This window comes from Amphiprion ocellaris, chromosome 5, assembly GCF_022539595.1.
Source record: "Amphiprion ocellaris isolate individual 3 ecotype Okinawa chromosome 5, ASM2253959v1, whole genome shotgun sequence".
Lineage (NCBI taxonomy): Eukaryota > Metazoa > Chordata > Actinopteri > Pomacentridae > Amphiprion > Amphiprion ocellaris.
Window position 1 is genome coordinate 5,802,827 of NC_072770.1, and position 19,878 is coordinate 5,822,704.

General features: G+C 40.2%; 1 protein-coding gene across 3 annotated transcripts in view; it reads left to right on the forward strand.

The window, feature by feature from the left end:
- LOC111565011 (membrane-associated guanylate kinase, WW and PDZ domain-containing protein 3) overlaps positions 1 to 13,702 on the forward strand; it is a 147,248-nt gene extending 133,546 nt beyond the window's left edge. For 2 of the 3 annotated variants that reach the window (XM_055010699.1, XM_055010700.1), the window contains 11 exons: positions 1,027 to 1,058; positions 1,770 to 1,935; positions 2,068 to 2,162; positions 2,703 to 2,910; positions 3,557 to 3,739; positions 4,667 to 4,852; positions 5,334 to 5,430; positions 6,001 to 6,106; positions 7,487 to 7,624; positions 9,507 to 9,645; positions 10,367 to 13,702. In XM_055010699.1, the coding sequence (XP_054866674.1) occupies positions 1,027 to 1,058; positions 1,770 to 1,935; positions 2,068 to 2,162; positions 2,703 to 2,910; positions 3,557 to 3,739; positions 4,667 to 4,852; positions 5,334 to 5,430; positions 6,001 to 6,106; positions 7,487 to 7,624; positions 9,507 to 9,645; positions 10,367 to 11,481 (2,465 nt within the window). In that variant the 3' untranslated portion in view covers positions 11,482 to 13,702. Of the gene's footprint in view, positions 1 to 1,026; positions 1,059 to 1,769; positions 1,936 to 2,067; positions 2,163 to 2,702; positions 2,911 to 3,556; positions 3,740 to 4,666; positions 4,853 to 5,333; positions 5,431 to 6,000; positions 6,107 to 7,486; positions 7,625 to 9,506; positions 9,646 to 10,129; positions 10,220 to 10,366 lie in introns of all 3 variants that reach the window. The other variant, XM_055010701.1, reaches the window with a different exon arrangement.
- Positions 13,703 to 19,878: the final 6,176 nt, after the last annotated feature.

Sequence of the window (19,878 nt, forward strand, 5' to 3'; positions counted from 1 at the left end):
GATCCATGGCTAAATGGCTATTGAGGGAAAGTCCCCAGGGGCCTCCTCCCTGTAACCACGCCTGAACCCTCTCCTCTCACTCCCAAACATTCACACAACTCACACTCACTGTTATGCCACCATCGGCATGTCCTACTCCACTGACGCACTGCATGACCCAACAGTTATAGCGGAGCTGGGCTCGGCTTTATCCAGCCTGCCCAACTGAAGAGCTAATGCCAGTTTTAACCCTCATTAGACAAGGGCCTTTGGCTTGGAGGAGGATATCTGTCTTTGTGTTTGCCTGGGTGTGTGTGAGTGGTGGGCATCACTGAACAGAAGAAGAAGATGCTTTGGGGTGTGTTTCAGGTGTGTGTATTGCACATTTGTCTTATCTCATGCCTTTGATGGCTGCATTGTTAGATTTGGAATATTACAGTGAAGCGGAAAAATGCCGCTGTGTCTCCCCTTTTACATCAGGCTCCATTAACCCCTCATCGGGCCAAGTGTTAGTCCGGCCCCACAGGGCTGCAGGCTCCAGAGGAGTGTTTGCTAATTCAGTTAATGCAGGGAGTTGAGGAGCAGGAGGAGAGGAAGGGAGGAAGGGGGCTAACAGATGATCTGTAGGGAGCAATCTGAGTGCTTGAGATGGAACATGAGGGTGTACTGTACAGTGAACACAGAGGGGGAAGAGAATTATCAGTCATTGAATTATATGCATGAATCTCTAATGGCCTCACTCGCTTTCGTAGCTGTGCAGTCGGTTTGCACAATGTAGTCAGCTCTCCAGCATATGTCCTACAATATATATTCTCCACGTATGTTTAATCATGGATGTATGTTCCCTAATGGAGCATTCTTTAGTGAGCACACCTCTTGAGTTCCAAGCAGCTCACTGGTTTATTTTTATGCTCACTGTTGCTATTTCTCAATCAGAGAGGCAGTGCCATCTGGTGGACAGTGCTTCAGTGTCTCTTGTTGTTCCAAATCATATCTTCCCATGTTTTTTTTACAATATTCTTGTTTCACTGTTGTGTCTCTCCATAGGTCAAACATCCCCTGTAAAGAGTCTGAAGCCTGTGAGTAAAATCATATCTTTTCCCACTTTTTCACTATTGTTTCCCCATGGGGACATATCCCTCAATTTAATTTCAAAGCGTTTTGTCCTTCAGCTTAACCAGTAAGCCTCTGTTGCATCGAATTAAATGATAGCAATAAATTTGAATATTGATTATGTTTCTGGGCGCCTTCTTTTGTTTGCTCTGAAAAACGGTCTTAATTACTTCCTTTCAGTAGTCGTATTCTTAGGGCTATTGTCAGGGGGATTGCAATGGTAATGAAGCATGGATGAGCCTCTTTAGATATGGTGGTATTATTAATACGACAGTTTTAGATAAAGAAGTTGCCCTTTCAGTCTGAAGAGGCCTGTCAGAGCCATGGGGAAATCCATACTTTAACTTTTTTATATCACATGCAAGCCTCATTGCTTAGCTCTAAAAACAATAGAAGGAATGCAAAGTGGAAAGTGCCCTATGTTTTTTTTTTTTTTTTTTAAAAGAGCCGATAAAGTGACCTTTATTGCTTTTGTAATCTATCACTGTTAAATGCTCAGCCACTTCTCTGGGATAATGAGCTGTACAGACTATCAGTAAACATGTGATGTCCTTCATAGGTGAATATCAAAGGATGTGTGATCAAATGAAGACTCAGAATTAAAGTTCTACTTGAAGGTCGTGCTTTTCACAGATCTTGATACGTATGTTTGTGACAGTGCCTGTGTTTGTTGTCAGAGACAGGAAATGACGGCCAGTATGGAGACTTTGGATGATATCACAGACTCGGCGCCCCAGGCCCTGCCTTACCACTCCAACACGAGCACACTGCGCTCCGCCGACTCCCCCAAACGAGACGTCACAGAGTTGTACCTGAAGTCCAAAGCCTTGCTGGAGAGCAGGCGTAAGTGCAGAACAATATCGCTTTTTCTCATAAATTGCCTTTATGTGACCTACATGACCTTATGTCCTGTTCAACTTGAAACCTTGACATCTCAAGACAGCACAGTAGTAATTGAATGTTACTCATCCACAGAGCCTCACACCAAAGACATAGATGTTTTCCTGAAGAGAGACATTGAAACAGGCTTTGGCTTCCGTGTGCTGGGAGGAGAAGGTCCACAACAGCCAGTAAGTATATATAATATCTTGTAGGTGTATTTTCAGTTAAATATAAGGATACAGAAGTGTGTGAACGCTTATTTTGGAAATACTACTCTACCGTTCAGAAGTCTGGGGTCACCCAGGCAATTTCATGTGTTCCATGAAAACTCACTTTCATTCATGTGCTATCATAATTGCACAAGGGTTTTCTAATCATTAATTAGCCTTTCAACATGACTAGCTAATACAATGTAGCATTAGAACACAGGAGTGATGGTTGCTGGAAATGTTCCTCTGTACCCCTATGTAGATATTCCATTAAAATCAGCTGTTTCCAGCTAGAATAGTCATTTACCACATTAACAATGTCTAGACTGTATTTGTGATTAATTTAATGTTATCTTCATTGAAAAAAGCTGCTTTTCTGTCAAAAATAAGGACATTCCTGAGTGACCCCAAACTTTTGGACAGTAGTGTTCACTGAAATTGCCAGTGTCTTATGCTTTTAAATTTATTATTATTTCTATTTTCTCAATGTCCATTTCTCTGTTATTAACCCCATGACAGAATGTATTTCCCCAGGTGTACATTGGGGCTATTGTCCCCAATGGAGCTGCAGAGAAGGATGGTCGTCTCAGAGCGGGAGACGAGCTCATCGGCATCGATGGTGTGATGGTCAAGGGCCGTTCACACAAGCAAGTTTTGGATCTGATGACAAACGCTGCCCGTAATGGTCAAGTTATGTTGACTGTTCGAAGGAAGGTCATCTACAGAGGTGAGGAAGAAGCCGAAGCAGCACCTGGCACAAGACTAGGTGCTGCTGTTTAATGATAAATCCTTATAAATATTTACTACAGTAAGTCAGTTTACTGTATCTCATAGGGTTTTCCTGAGAAAATAATACATGCTGCAACAGTTTGCTACCTAAAAACAGATGTTTTCACTAAAAGTAATTAGTAAACTTAGTTGCTGATTCTGAGTACCATAATTTGTAGCTGAACTAACCAGAATGACTCAAAATCTGACTGTTAAGCAGTGAAAAATCCAGACAAAGTGTCCCAGCTCTGGTCATGCTTTTCTAAAAATTGTATTACAAGTATTACAGATCTTGTAATGATCTGAGGGATCATCACCTTGATTATGGATTCGAGGAATAGAAGCCCTGCACTGAATCTTTCTGCCTTTACCTCTAAAGCAAGACAGTCTCTGGTAGCCACTGGCAACCCTTTTAACCGTCCAGGTTCTCCAATCATACTGCTCCACTTTGATTTTCTTTGTAAAGTGCACTTACACATCACCATTTTTATTTTATCTTTATTGACATATTTGGCATAAAAGTCCTCAGGAATACACACGTAAACACACAAATATAAATGCACAAGGCAAAAAGTACATTATCTTCTGTATCCTTTTCATATCAGATGCGACAGACGAAGAGGCTCAGGAAATGACTCCAGTGCTGGTGAATGGTTCTCCCAAGCTACCTCGCCTACCCATGCCCAGTGCACTGGACCACGAGTCTTTTGACATAACACTCCACCGTAAAGACACCGAGGGCTTTGGTTTCGTCATCCTCACATCCAAGAGCAAACCGCCTCATGGAGGTGAGGATTAAATCTCTAAGATCCAATGTCAGTTCAAATTCATTCAAATCCATTAAAACATTTTCTAAATCATAAGTATGATATATTTTGAAAATATATTTTTTTTATGACCCCATTCCATCTAAAATAGAGATTTATGAAAAACATTATAAATATTATGTGGAGGGCTGCACAGTGGCTTGGTGGTTAGTGTTAGGGAATTCTGCGATGTCAAGAGACGAATGACGAGGCAGACTCAGAGACACCCTGGAGACGCAGATGGCTTGTGTTGAGAGTAAGTTTTACTGATATCAGGAGACTGATACCAGTAAACCTTAAATCACTCGCGCATTGCAGCTAGAAGGTCCCCGGTTTGTGGATCTTTCTGCATGGAGTTTGCATGTTCTCCCTGTGCATGTGCGGGTTTTCTCCGGATAATACAGCTTCCTCCCACAGTCCAGTCCAAAAACATGCTCAGGTTAATTAGTCAAATTTCTTTGTAGCTGTGAGTGCAAATGTGATTGTTTGTCTCTATTTGTAGCCCTGTGATAGACCTGTCTAGCGTGCCCCCTGTCTTCACCCAGCATCAGCTGGGAAGTAGAGTGAAGGCCCCGCGACCATAATGAGATAATGCAAGGATGGATATTATCTGGATGGATAGGGTCACAATGTATAGATTTTTATTAAGCATACTGTAGTCAGCATTGCACAAAATTAAGAAGATGATTGTCTATGATTTCTCATGGTAACAGTTATTCTAGTATGCAGTGGTAGGCAAAAACTATATGAACAGTTGCTTGTAGGATTCAAGATGTGTTTACAGATTTTAGTAAAGTAAAACAAAGTTGCAGTGGGATCATGGTTACTGCCTTTTCTGTTGACACCTTTGATATATTTCACTCTGGCTGGGTCCTAATGCCTCATTCTTCTTCATATCTGCCATTTCAGTTATCCCACACAAAATTGGACGAATCATCGAAGGCAGTCCCACTGACCGCTGTGGCCTGCTGCACGTTGGAGATCGTATCTCAGCAGTCAACGGGCGCTCCATCATCGAGCTCTCTCACAATGACATTGTTCAGCTTATCAAGGAGGCCGGCAATGTTGTCACCCTCACTGTGGTTCCTGAGGATGGTGAATATCTCCTTGTGCCCAAAACTACATTTATTATGATAGTTAGTTCATCAGTTCCTTTTAAAGCAATTTTTGCAACGTCTGCAATTGGGAAGTTAGTGTCACAGCCAGGTAATCAAAGCAATCCACCCTGCTTATAATTAGAATATATGAATATTTTAGTATCATATTAATAATTGAATTTTAAGCAGAGGTATTTAAACTTTGAAAAATGGAACCCCTGCTCCTCTGAAAGGCTTGAATCGATGAAAATAAAACAAATTACAACAATATGTCACAGTGATGTCAGTCCATTTAGCAGGATATATAAGTCTGGTAATGAGGCTTCATTTTGTAAGTCAAATCTTCTTGGAGCTGTTAAAGAGAATTAAACGATGAACATGTTGTGGAATGGTTCTATATATGGTATTCTCTATTAATGGAAGTTTTTAATATTCAGGTTTTCATCCTGATGACAATGTCATGTCAAAATATATTCTAGAATATAAGGGCCCTCCTTCTGGAGCAAGTTCAGCTAAACAGAGTCCAGCTCTTCAACACAGAGCCATGGGGCAAAGGTCAGCACTACAGGATGAACGGTGAGGACGTGATCTCAGAAGCAAAAAAAGCACAAAACTGTTCAAAAAATGTGTGTTTATCAGTTACTTGTGTCAGTAAGATTTCTTGCAGTTCTTAAAATTTGCTGAATTTCTATTGTTTGCATCTGAAGTGGACGAAATATAGCATGAAAATGCATCTTCATGCTGTCTTACTGAGAAGAATATACACAGACATGGATATTTAAGACAGGAAATGCAACAGAAACCTCCTCTTAAACTGGAAATAAATGAAATAGCATGCATATGGCAGCATTATTAAAATAATGTTACTTCCAATGGACAAGGAATGGTTGCCCACAGAGCAAAAAGCTATATCAAACCAGAAAAACACCGGTGCAATAAACATGAAAGTATACAAGATGTGTAGTACACAACATATACAGTGCAAAATAAACATCTCCACATATGAATAAATGCAGTCCCCTCCCATATACCGCCCAGTGTTAAATTAGATTATCTGTTTTGCATAAGGGCTTTTCCAGTTAGATGCCTGCAGCCTTCTGTTTACAACAAGTACTATGAGAAAAATACATGTGCTGTTTGTTCTAGTTATAACCTGGACCTGGAGGAGAAGACTGATGGAGTCAACTGGTCTGACCACAAAACTCTTCCTCTTGGTGAGCTGGGGACGTTGTGTGTGACTGGACCCAACCAGGTAAGAATAATCCTCTTATTGCTTCCTCTGTATGTTATCTTTGCAACCACCTGAAGGTTAAAACTGTTTATGCAGACTGGGGATGTAAACAGCATTGTTTGTGACTGTATGAAAAGAAATAATGCTGTTGATTTGCTTACAGCATGTTGTCACAATCACATGAAACATTTTTTTTTCCATATAGTGCACAGGTACATCAGGTTAATGCACATTGTGGTCATTATAGTTTTATGTAACTTTCAAGTCAATATAGGCAAAGAATGAAGTCATACACAGAAGAACATGGATCATTAAGAACATCTCTCATCAACAGAAAATTCTCACAAATCTAATGATGCATCACTGACCTGGAGGCAGCTTTGTTTGTTGTGTCTTTGAAAGAAAATGCTACATTTTCAAAGAACATGTTCTATCACAAGAATATTAATGAAATCCTGTATCTATACGCCGATCAGGCATAGCATTATGACCACTTGCCTCATATTGTGTTGGTCTCATTTATGCTGCTAAAACTCCTCTGACCCTGTGGGACATGGACACAGGACCTAGGGATGTCCTGTGGCACCGGGATGGTGGCAGTGAATTCTGTGGGTCCTGTGGGTTGCATGCTGGGACCTACATGGATCAGGCTTATTCTGGCACATCCCACAGATGCTCAATAAGATTTGGATCTGAGGAGTGTGGAACCCAGGTGAACACCTTATCTCTGTTGTGTTACCCGGGCCACTCCTGAGCAGTTTTTGTGGTGTGTCGGGGTGCATTGTCCTGCTGAGGGTGACAGCTGGCATCAGGGACTGCTGTGACCTGCAATGTTTTGGTGGGTAGTACATGCCAAGCATCCAAATGAATGTCAAGACTCAACGTTTCCCAGCAGAACACTGCATTACAACGAAATGATCAATGTTATTTACCTCACCTGTCAGTGGTCATAATGTTGTGGCTGATCGGTGTACAGATATTAGTTTGTGTGTACAAATGTACACTACTGTTCAAAAGTTTGGGGTCACTCAGAAATGTCCTTATTTTTGAAATAAAAGCTTTTTTTTCAATGAAGTTAACATTAAATTAATCAGAAACACAGTCTAGACATTGTTAATGTGGTAAATGACTATTCTAGTTGATATTTAATGGAATATCTCCATAGGGGTACAGAGGAACATTTCCAGCAACCATCACTCCTGTGTTCTAATGCTACATTGTGTTAGCTAATGGTGTTGAAAGGCTAATTGATGATTAGAAAACCCTTGTGCAGTTATGTTAGCACATGAACAAAAGTGTGAGTTTTCATGGAAAACATGAAATTTCCTGGGTGACCCCAAACTTCTGAACAGCAGTGTATGTGAGTACACTGAGTGTTTTCTTTATGCTTGTCCTGCGCAGGGCTGTCTGACGGTGGAGTTAGAGAGAGGTCCTCGAGGCTTCGGCTTCAGTCTGCGAGGCGGCACTGAGTACAACATGGGTCTGTACATCCTCAGACTGGCTGAAGATGGACCTGCTCAGCTGGATGGAAGAATCCATGTGAGAGTTTCTTTTACTGAAGCAGTTATAGTTTAAACAATGTTTTCTCTTCTCTTACCTCAGCTCTGAAAAGGGCAAGAGCAGGTTCTAAATGTCATTTGTGTATTTTTCTGTAAGCTTTATTCAGTGATCCCTTTGACTGAGCACCAGCAGCCTCCAGAGGCCCCGATATCAATTACGTCCCACAGTACTCAAGTAGATGGAGATGTCTTTATAGAACTGATTTTGCCAAATTAGGAATTTTAATAGTTCAGGGTCAAATTAAAGTAAAGATCATAGGGTCAAAAGCGGGTGATGCCTTGGCTCTACGCTGGGGAATGTGCTCAGTGAACTTAATTTAACTTTGCGTATCAAATTATCTTGAGTGCATAACTGAGCTGGAGGAAGTGTCCACAGGTGATTTATTCTAAACTAAAATAATATGAGATAATTTTTTGGTCTGGTAGAGTGGCTACAGGAAAGGTCAGGAGTCACCAAAATCATTATGATTCATTCTCTCCAGACAATGAATATTCCACACCGAATGTCACAGCATTTTGTTGAGGTGTTTCTCTCCGGACCAAAGTGTTTGAGGATGGAACAAGTGACTAACAGGAAGATGTCACCATACTGCACCTATCAAGAAATACCTAGAAGAGATGCCTGTATAGCTCAGCAGGTTAAGTGGGTGACCCATGTACAGAGGCTGGTCCCTGATGCAGCGGCCCGGGTTCGATTCCTGCTCATGGCCCTTTGCTGCATGTCGTTTTCCTGTCTGCCTCTTCACTGTCTCTATCTAAAAAAAAAAAAAAAAAAACAAGAAATGCCTGGAAGAAAAACAAATTGATACTTGATTAAATAAAAGCCATTGGAGTCTTTTGGAGCTCATTTGGCTTCACTCATCGTTGTTATTTAAAGTATGGTGAGGTATTATATAAACTGTTCCCTCGCTGAGATGTTTTACACATTTAGTAATTTATGAAGTAGAGGCTTAAATCAGACAAAATGTCATTTCTGTGACCATGTGTTTGAATGCACCAGATATTAAACCAACAGATTGTATTTCAGCGACTGCCACTTACAGTTTTGGGGGTCTAAGATGCTTTCAGCTATGATGTGCAGGCAGTTCTTGGTTTTCACTGAGTAATGTAATTCAAGCTGTCCACACAGCAACCAGGAAGGATAAAGGCCCACAAAGGTCCAAGATGCTCTTTTTCAGCCTCTATTCTTTCAGTCTCAGTTGAATTTTGTTCTTGTTTACTGCTTATTATTTACAGACTTTTATCCTTTTTTCTTTTATATTGTATGTCCTTGATCATCTGTGTTTCTGTCCAACTGCTTGTCCAATCATCTGTGTCAATAAGTACACATCCTTCTTTGCTTTCATTTCTTCTTTAGTGAGATTCTTACCATTTTCCAAAAAGCACACACTGTAACTGACCCTGAATTTTTGCTCTCTATGGAAGAGATTCAGCAAAATTAGAATTTCCCCATGGGGATGAGATTATCACATTATTATTATTAGGATAAGAGGGGAGACTCTAGAGTGAGGGAATAGAATAGAGGCTCAGAGCGGGAATCAATCTTAGGCTTGCCAGACTGTGATCTCTGGGCATGACTTTGCCTATCCAAGGGTGGAGAGGAATGTCAACACTGATTAGAGCCTAACAGACTGACGTGTTTACACGCTTTATCCTGAGATACTTTGTCATCTCTAATAATAGAGGGTACCTCTAGGGTAATACAGAGCTGTACGTGTGTGTGAGTCTGTGTGTGTAGCATAAAATGTAGATTCTTTGATTATTACTGCAGCTCCTGTATTTCTGAGTGTGTGTGTGTGTGCAGCCGGGCAGTTCATAGGTGTGTTTCTGTGTGGTAATTGCATTTTCTGCATTACTGACAGGTTGGAGATGAGATAGTGGAGATTAACGGGGAGCCGGCTCGTGGTATTTCCCACACACGGGCCATTGAACTGATCCAGGCTGGAGGGAACAAAGTGGTGCTGCTGCTGAGACCTGGAGCGGGTTTGGCTCAAGATGGCAGTGAGTAACCATTCGATGTGTTCCTTTTGATAAAGAGTAGCTTTGTGCCCTGGAAAGATGCTGCCGTACAGTGTAGCAGACATTAAACTGCATGTTTTACATACTTATAAGGGCTGGCCATAGCTGATGAGCCAGATGAGAAAATGTTATATCACAGTCAAGCTATTCCATACTTTTCTTCTCAAATCAATGTTTGCAATAAAACTTAAGCTGGCAACAAGATTGAATTTATATCCTAAATGTTTTACTGCTGTTTACTACTTTACAAGGAAGGAATATTGACAGCAGTTAAATACATGCTGAAACCATAAATCCACCTAATGTTTAGCTAATGATAATGACCATCCATTTGTTAATTGATGGAGCCTTTTTTCAACTTCCACCCTTATTGATCTCAATGTACTTTCTTTGCTGAATTTTATTTATTCATTAAATCTCTAACCATCTGCTTTCTTTGGCTTTTTTTCTCTTGCCCCTGATGCAGGTAGTACAGCTTCCTCTACTGTGTGCTACTACACTGAGCACCAACACTAACATCTTCACTGCTTTTACTGTTCTCTTCTCTTTCACCTTGGTAATTCTTCTCCTTGTCATTTTCCCCCTCTTAACTTCAATACTGTGAATAAACCTTCTCTCTTTCTTCTTCTAAATTGCAAAGTTTTGTGTGATGCATGTAATATTTTTTTCCACATATGATTTAAAACATGTGCTTCTGTTACAGGTCAACATGATCAAAAACTCATTTCACCTACAAGCTGTTCCTCCGAGGTGTTTTACTCTGACACATCACCCCTGTCCTCTCCATATCCCACCGGGGCTTCCACCTTTGTTTCCTCTCCCTTCTCCAGCAAACTGAAGCATTCTCGCAGCTGGAGCGCCATTTCCCCACAAGGCCGCAAGCCCCGCAGCAGCAGCAGCAGCAGGGGTTTAAGCTCCGTGGAGGAGAGTGGTGAATGGGCAGACAAGGAGGTAGAAAGGCTCTCACCTGTCTCCCCTGAGCATATGAAGTTCTACAAGAGGACCAGACACACAAAAGACTCCAGAGAGCTAAGCAGCCCAAAGAAAACCGGGGAGACATTTCCTAAAGCCAAAGAGCAACATCACAGTCCCAAAAAGACTGAGAGTCAGGCACAGGAAGCAACACTGAGTAGGAACAGGATGCCTCAGACACAGAAAAAAACACAACCTGCAAACCCTAGGAAGTCTCCACAAGTTGGACAGCTAGTGGTCTCGACCCTGCAGTGCACAGAGCAGCAACAAGGCCTTCAGAGAAGATTAAAGGATTCTTCCAGCAGAGCGAGCTTAAGTCATGAAAAGAAAAATGGTGAAGGGGGGAATACTGAGATCAGAAGATACACACAAGGAGGGGAGATGGAAAGGAGAGGAGAAAGGACCAGGCCAGGACATGAGCAGGAAAGTTTTAAAAGAAGAGTAATGGGGGAGTCTCACCACCACAGGACATTACCTAATATGGTAACAGAGAGCGAGATGGGAACAGGTAAAGACTCAGGGCACAGAAATGGCAATGGCAAGGGCAAACCTGCAGAGGACAGAAACACAAGTAAAGGAACAAGTAACAAAAGAGAATCATTGCTATCTTTCAAAGATATATGGAATAAAAAGGTGTCTGTAGTCGCACCAAGAGAGGCTAAAGGAAGAGAAGATACATTTTCTTACTCCAAAGAAGAGAGTGGTAAAGAAGACTTTGTAGCCTCTATAAACAGTATGCCAGGAGCTCCGCAGAGCCCAAAGGGACCTATTAGCCCCGGCCCGTGGAAAGTGCCCAGCTCAGCCAAAATCCTCTCCCAGGCAGAGGTCCTCCGTGACCCTTTGTGATAGAATATTGAATAACCAAGACATGAGCTGTGCCATGGCATATTTAACAGCTTCCTCAGTGGATTGTTTTTCTGAGTTCTTCCATAAAACAGAGAAAGTGCAACACGGTGCCACTTTTATTATCTTCGGACCGTGGCCAGATTTGTATTTTGGGAGTGCTGTGACATCACATGTGGCATGTAGCAACTCCCCTCTGCCTTGTCCGCTGCTTCAGCATCTTTGACGTGGGACTTCAGCATGTGCGGCATGCTCGTGGCCTTGTCAGACAAGACATTTTGAAATGTGAATATGTGCCAATCCTGGGAGCCTCCTGTGGAACAACAGCTACAAACAGCGATTCACCCATTACAATGCAATGACCCATATGCAACAAAAGGAGAAAGGCCCTCGCCTCTCGACTGTAGTATACACCCAGTGTGACTGTCATCTAGGGTTTAATTTTGCTCTCAGTCTCATTGTGGGATATTTTGACTGTCTTTTTCTTACAGGTTTGCTCAACTGCATGCAGTCAGCGCTTCTGTTTTTTTTTTTTTTTTTTGCTGCACGTGTTCTGCACATCACGGAGAATGAACCTGTTTCTTGTTTATAATTCTCATTCTGAACACCAGGCAGATTATACAATCCAGCAAGTGTTTACGGGGTACTCTAGACTGTTCTATGGTTATAGTCATGACACTCCTGCATACAAGCAGTATCATTTAAAAGACCAGAAACTTGTGGTTTGAGATCTTGTTTACCATATGTATGATAACTAACCAGTGTGTAATTTATTGAGGTAATAGATGAATATATGTATATGTAGCTGTACCAAGCCATTCCACATTTTGATATAGACTTAAAAAAAATTCTCCCATGTTATTTGAGCTTTCACCTTATTTCCAATGTACTTCAGTGGTAGGAATTACCATGGATCTTTGTAGTTCATGAAATGTATAGACGTGACGTGCAAACTGCTGTACCAAATGTTTGCAATCGCTCAAAACGTGTCTCATTGTGAAATATAATATATACATATATATTTGAATGTGTCATGTTTTGCAGATTCTAACTATCTATTGCGTTCCATTGCACTGCATCTGCCCTTGTAGCATAACAGAATGACCATGAGTTGTAATTAATTCGTGATGTTGACTTGCTACCAATGCATTGCCATTTTACTATTGTAACAATTTTTTAAAGCTGTTTTCATTTTTTTTCTAAAAGGTTCACTGTTGAAGCCCAAAATGGCAATTTATGTAATTCTGTGCCAGTTCTGAGTCACGTCCCTGGTAGTTTTACCTTTGCCTATTGAGAAAAGACAAATTAGACTTTTAATTCTATGTGTTTGTCAATCCTGCTGTGTGACTGTGTATTAGGGTAACTTGAAGGATGTCAGGGGCCAGAGAGTGATGTGGCAGTTTATTGAGATATTGACCATGCTGCTGATGTATAGGTACTTATACAGAGAACTCATCATCTTGCATACTAAAGGCTGGTTGAGCTGACTGCTATAAAAATGAGAAATAGTCAGATTTCATTGTTACTTTAAACGATTATGAAGCAACTGCTGTAAAATCAAAGAAAAAGAAATTGCAGTGAGCATACTTGCTAATACAGCTTATAAAATTAAGACATTCAGATGAGCTCAGGGAACACAGTATCGTAGCAATTGTGTGATAAAGTCGTTATCAATGGCAGTTGGATGGTGGGTAAAGTCTGTGATTGTATAATGGAGTTTTCAGGTTTCAGATCCCTAGAGGACGCACTATGAGCCAATCAGTGGTCGACTTTTGTGCAATAGTTTGGTTGGTTGAAAGAGGAAATCCAACCCTGAGTGTCAGGTACAGGCAGTTCGCTCTGGTTCAGAATCAGATAATGCGCTTTTTTATTGTTTGTCCCCTGCACTATTGTACTCCTTTATGGTTTTCATTTAGCCATTTTGTATCTCATCTCTGCATCATACTGTGGCCTTGCATTGCTTCATTAGAAAAACAATCCTTGTGGTATCTTCTACATTCTGTAGGAACAGTAGATGTAAATGTTTGTACATTGTACAGCACCTTTATAAATACTTGCTGAGTGCTCTTTTGGGGAGAAAAAATAGAGGTATATTAAATTGTTCCATTATTTTTTTATGTAAAAAAAGAGAGAAAATATTTAAAAATGGATTGAAAAGGATAGACTATGACCTTGACATGGTATTGCGTTCATGCACTGAAAAATAAAGTTTTGCTGAAAACACCTCCTGGATTTCTTGTACTGAAACTACATATAACATACACCACTGGGATTACAACCACATCATCCTGTCTCATAATTATATGTCCGGGGCTGCACAGTGGTTTGGTGGTTAGTACTTTCGCCTTGCAGCTAGAAGCTCCCGGCACCTTTCTGCATGGCGTTTGCATGTTCTCCCTGTGCATGTGTGCGTTTTCTCCGGGTACTCTGGCTTCCTCCCACCATGCAAAAACATGCTGAGGTTAATAGGTAATTCTGTATTGTCGGTAGGTTTGAACGTGTGTGTGATTGTTTGTCTCTATATGTAGCCCTGTGATAGATTGGTGACCTGTTCAGGGTGTTCCCTTGCCTTCACCCAAAGTCAGGGTGACCCTAATGAGGATTAAGCGGTGTGTGAATAATGGATGGATAACTATATGTCAGTCTGCAATGAACACAGTGACAGCTGATGAGAGAATAACTGTTCAGCTCCCATATATAGATTAATTTGTTGCACATATTTTCATATCACAAAGCAGCACAAACCACTGTTACTATGGCAGATTTCCAGTTGTCATGGTAGCCATCTGCTTTTCTTAACAGAGGAGAAAAGGAGCTTGACTGCACTAAATCGATGTTTGTAAATCACAAGAAAAAGCTCAGAGGCATCTTATGTCATGAACGTGTCATACATATCCGTATTTCAAAAGCAGGCATGAATCATGGGACTGTTTTTGGAATGCGAATACAAATGAAATCTGCTCAGAGCCGCGGTGAAGCTTACAGGCTGGTTTCCTCTCCTCTATAAAATACCAGCACAATGAGAGGTGTAAATCATAAGGATTATATAAGGCTTGAATGTGGTGTGCAACTCTACTGTACAATTTTGCACAAAGCTAAAACACTTAATTTAAATGCACATATTGCAATAGAAATACATCAAACAGATGTAATTGCAAAACATTAATTAAAAGCTTTTTGTTTAAGGCTCTGCAGTGCATATTTGGCCTGAGGAGCTTCTCATGTACAGGATTTTCTAACCATTTGTAAATCAAAACTGGATTAGCTGTAAGGGAATAAACCAAATGTTCATTTTTCGAACATTTTCTAAAGGAAGGGTTGGCAGTGTCTATATTGCCAACTTTTGCAGTATTTTCTATTATATTCATGCAGTTAGAGGCTCACAGTGGGGATGTCCAGCGGCTCCTCGTGTTCATCTCTGACAAGCTTCAGCAGAGCAGATAAGGACATTTTTCACAGTAGGCTGTTCCATGATGATGACAGAAGTGAGTTTTATCTGTGAATGACCACAAGAACCTCTTATGTTAGTAGTTTCGACCTTTTGATACCTGATCGGTCACTGGAAAATTAACATAATGGTAGAAAAGGAGCTTAATGATGGCTAAAGGACTCCTAATTGCGTGCGGCCTGATAATAGGCAGACATTTTGACACGTCACAGTAAGGAAACACTGGTGTATTAATAATAATAATTAATAAAGTTTTCCACCAAGAGGAGATCTGCACTTGGTTCACTAAGTGGGCTATCATTAATTCCCACAGTGGCACTACTGTGAAAAAGGTCTATTGACTAAACTGCATGAAATGACAGGAATATTCGATTCTATTTCAGGTATCGACGTAAAATGATGAGTGGGACGCCATTTCGGAGGTACATGCTCTGCAAAGGGCTTTTGTCTTTACCCATTTTTTCTCATCTTTTTTTTTTTTTTTTTAAATCTGAAGGAATTCTGAATTTTAAGATTCTCTGATGCAAATACTGGGTTGGTGCTGTGTGCTTTTCTCTCAACCCTTACATGCACAAGTGATTGGGCCCTACACTCTTCCATAAGTGGATCAAAAATGACCCATATAAGAGTCAATGTGTTTTTATGCCATTTTGTCATTTTGGTTTAGAATAATAATTTGTGATAGTTTTGTATTATATTTTGGTCCACAAAACCTTGATTTCATTTTTGAAATATGTTTATTTTTCACTTTATAACAGATTTTGAACATTTTGATAATTGAAAAAGAAGAATATAACAGCAATAGAAGAATGTCAACATCCATTTTGTAGACATTTTTCCACTCTTTTCTTCTAGCTGTTGCTGCTCTCCGTCCCTCCAAGTTTGAGTACTTGAGGAATTGAGGAATAGCTGGAATATGAAATGATAAAAACTTTTTATTACAAAGACATTGCAAGAAAACGACCTCACCGGGTCACTTTTGACTCATTTTAGCATCCAAGGGTTAAAGCAACTATACTCTGCTCGATTGTTTTGATTTGAAAAAAAAAATTGATGACAAAATGTTATTGAAATAACACTTTTCTGTGTTACTGCCTGTGCAACAATGAACTAAGACACTGATGATCTCAGTGGTATCTACAACATATATTTATGCGTTTGTGACATAATTAGATGGGGGGGTTTCTCGAAAATTTAAACTGCTTCTCATTCACCAACATGAAGTTTAGTTTGGTACATTTTTAAACTGATGCAGAACTTGTTACTTAAAAAATGCTAATTTCTGGCGAGTTTAGGGTGAATTTGTGTGTGTGTGTGTGTGTGTGTGTGTGTGTGTGTGTGTGTGTGTGTGTGTGTGTGTGTGTGTGTGTGTGTGTGTGTGTGTGTGTGTGTGTGTGTGTGTGTGTGTGTGTGTGTGTGTGTGTGTGTTAATGTCCACAGGCAAAATTTGTATGATACGTTCAGGTTTTGAAGTCAGTGCATAAATAAGACTGCAATGAATCCCTGAAAGCGCAGCAAGAAAACATTTCTCTATTGTTGCATCATGATTACACTAGTTCTATCTTCCTTACACTACTTTGCTAACTTGAATGCAGTTTGTCCATTTCAGCACTAGATGTCACTGACTTACAGTAAAGTGTTACATGGTAGGAGAAGGACACATCAGTTCAGATGTTTAAAAATACTTGTCATTTGGTTAACCCACTTGTCTACAATTAGGAGTTAGTTTTGTAACTTAAGGTCACTGTTAGTACAACTATTATCATGATAAGAATACATACATACACTATATACACAATACGTACAGTACTGTTCAAAAGATTGGGGTCACCCAGGCAATTTCATGTTTTCCATGAAAACTCCCACTTTTATTCATGTGCTAACATAATTGCACAAGGGTTTTCTAATCATCAATGAGCCTTTCAACACCATTAGCTAACACAATGTAGCATTAGAACACAGGAGTGATGGTTGCTGGAAATGTTCCTCTGTACCTCTATGGAGATATTGCATTAAAAATCAGCCGTTTCCAGCTAGAATAGTCATTTACCACATAAACAATGTCTAGGCTGTATTTCTGATTCAGTTAATGTTATCTTCATTGAAAAAAAACTGCTTTTCTTTCAAAAATAAGGACATTTCTGAGTGACCCCAAACTTTTGAATGATAGACATACAGTGCAGTCCATCATATCAATGTTTTCTTTTGAAAAATAGCTGAAGGAAAATTGTGTTTAGGAATCACACAAGCCTTAATAGAATAGAATAGAATAGAATAGAATAGAATAGAATAGAATAGAATAGAATAGAATAGAATAGAATAGAATAGAATAGAATAGAATAGAATAGAATAGAATAGAATAGAAATAGGAAATTACTTTGTAACAGTAGCATGTTAACACACAGACAACCCAAAAAATGACAGAACACCAACACTAATAGTCATCAGTATGACCATATACACAGTATATAAGTTAGAAAAATATATAAATGTTAAAACATATGCACAGTATATAAATCATAAGTTAAACTATTAATGTGAATAAATGTGAATTGAAAAGCCGGATTGCAGCTGGTAGGAAGGACTTCCTGCTGTGCTCAGACCCGCACTGTGCCTGAAGGTGCTCTGACGAAACACCTCCAGATTGCGTACTAGGTGAGAAACATTGCTCATAACAGAGATCGGTTTCCTGAACATTCTCATCCCAGCCACCTGTTGGATTGATTCCAGCTGAACACCAGTCGTGGAGCTCACCTTCTTGATCAACTCATTCAGTCTGTTTCTGTCTTTGGAACGAGCCCCCTCCCCTCAACACACAACCCCTACGAATAAAGCACTGGCCACCACGGTCTGGTAAAATGTACGTAGAAAAGGCCTGCTGATGTAAAAAGGCCTTAACCTTGGCAGGAAGTAAAGTCTGCTTTGGCCGTTCTTGTACAGTGCCTCAATGTGTCTGGACCAGTCCAGCTTGTCGTCCAGCTGCGCTCCCAGGTACCTACAGCTGGAGACAACCTCCACCTCCGTGCAAAGAATAATGACTGGTGTCGGTGTGGACTTCTTCCTCTTTAAAGTCAATCACCATTTCCTTGGTTTTAGAAGTGTTCAGTATAAGGTGGTTGATGTTGCACCAGTCAATAAAGTCCATGATCATGCAATATTATTCCCTGTAATTCTGTGAAATGTCAATATAGAAAAAAGGAACTACAAAAAGTAGCTCTACATTCAGTACCATGTGTTATGTCAAGGAGACAAAAAGTATGTGTGCTTTTATACCTTCCAGTGAATGGGCAGAAATGTGTGAGTGTGAGTAAGGAGCTGTGATATTGCTACTCATTACATCACATTGTTGGTATGTCTGAATATGAGAGAGGCAGGTGAATTATGCAGCAGTGAGCTGATATTAATGTTCTGGCAGCCCTTTTTCTCCTCATTATCTGGCATGAAGAGAAGCAGATGCATTCTTCTAGGTTAGCTGTAGAGAGGGGAGGTGTCTTAATCATTCATTTGGACAGGGTGTGCAGAGAGATAAGAAAAGCAGGCCATGCCACGGCTCTTGGAGGATCTGAGCATGAGTAGTTGCCTAGAAAACCATGTCTTAATGCTGGTTTTTCTGGGGCCTTGAAAGGAAATGAGGTGCACCACACACTTTTTACAGGTCACATTTAATTGGCTCGACATCATATCCAGCATGCTGGTGTGTTTTCCACCTCCAAACCACTGAGACCTCAAGTTTCTCTAAATATTCTGCTTTTAGGTGATGTAATATGCCTCACTAAAAATATCCCCTCCTGGTGTTTTCTTACTGCTTCAAAAAACTCTCACTAAAGAGTACAGCTACAGGCCACTGAGCTTTGTTGGCTTTTTGTTCCCTGGTTTCTGTATAAGGCCTCTAATGGTTTCTCAGGCAACTCTGGGTGGAGGAAAGAGATTGCCCCTGTCAACAAACTTATGCGGTTGAAAATGGGTGGTGAACTCCTTGGAATTTACCCTAGAGTCTGAGGCAATGAGGCACAGCCCCCTTGCCGAAGAAAGACGTGGAAGGTATCCATGACAATGACTCTTTACTCTAGTGTAAACTGCTATGGAAAGCATTTAAACCCTTAAAATCCCAATCCCTACTTTTTGTCTTATTTGATGGTTACAATTCATCATTTTTGTTATTGTTATTGTGTCTACCACACACACACATACAGTATGTTATTAATTATGGGAATCATAAAGTGCTCTGACTAAAACACGAAGGGTTCACCGTTTAGAGGACTCAGAAAAGAAATGCCCCCTTTTTTCCAGCACACGCCCATGTTTCCTCTCGTTGCCATTGCAACACATGGGAGATATCTCTGCTGCTGCTGGGAGGTGGGACTACTGAGTTGCTCAGACTGTTTTTTGTTTCTTTGTTTGTTTTTGTTTTTTGTGTTAGGACATTAATTTATTTTTTTAAACGTCTTGACTGCTTTGTTTGTCCGACTTGTTCACTTTAATACCTGCCTGTGCCAACTTCTCGCTCCCGGCAGAGGTAAAGCCTCCGAGACTTGATGATGTAAAGGCGGAGACTTAAAAAGGGAAGCTTCTATCGTGCCTTTCAAAATAAAATCAATCATTAATACGTACCGTAATTTCATTGACAAAAGAAAAAAAACAATTCAATACAATACAAAACAGAAGCTTCCAAACTTCTGAATGAAAGGGAGCACAAAGAAGAATAAATTTATACTTTGTAATGTACCCCTTTATAACAAACAATCAGTTTACAATGAACATTCAAAACAAACAGCAAGCAAAATGACTTTAAAGTCTGGGAGGCCTGCACAGCCACTCTCACTCATCAGAGTTTTGTCTCATAACAAATACTAAGAAACCCTTACTTCATTTCTTTGTCTTCTAGTGATATGTTGGTTTTAATTCAATTATTAAGTCTTACATGTGATTTAGTTTCTTTTGATTCCTCGTCT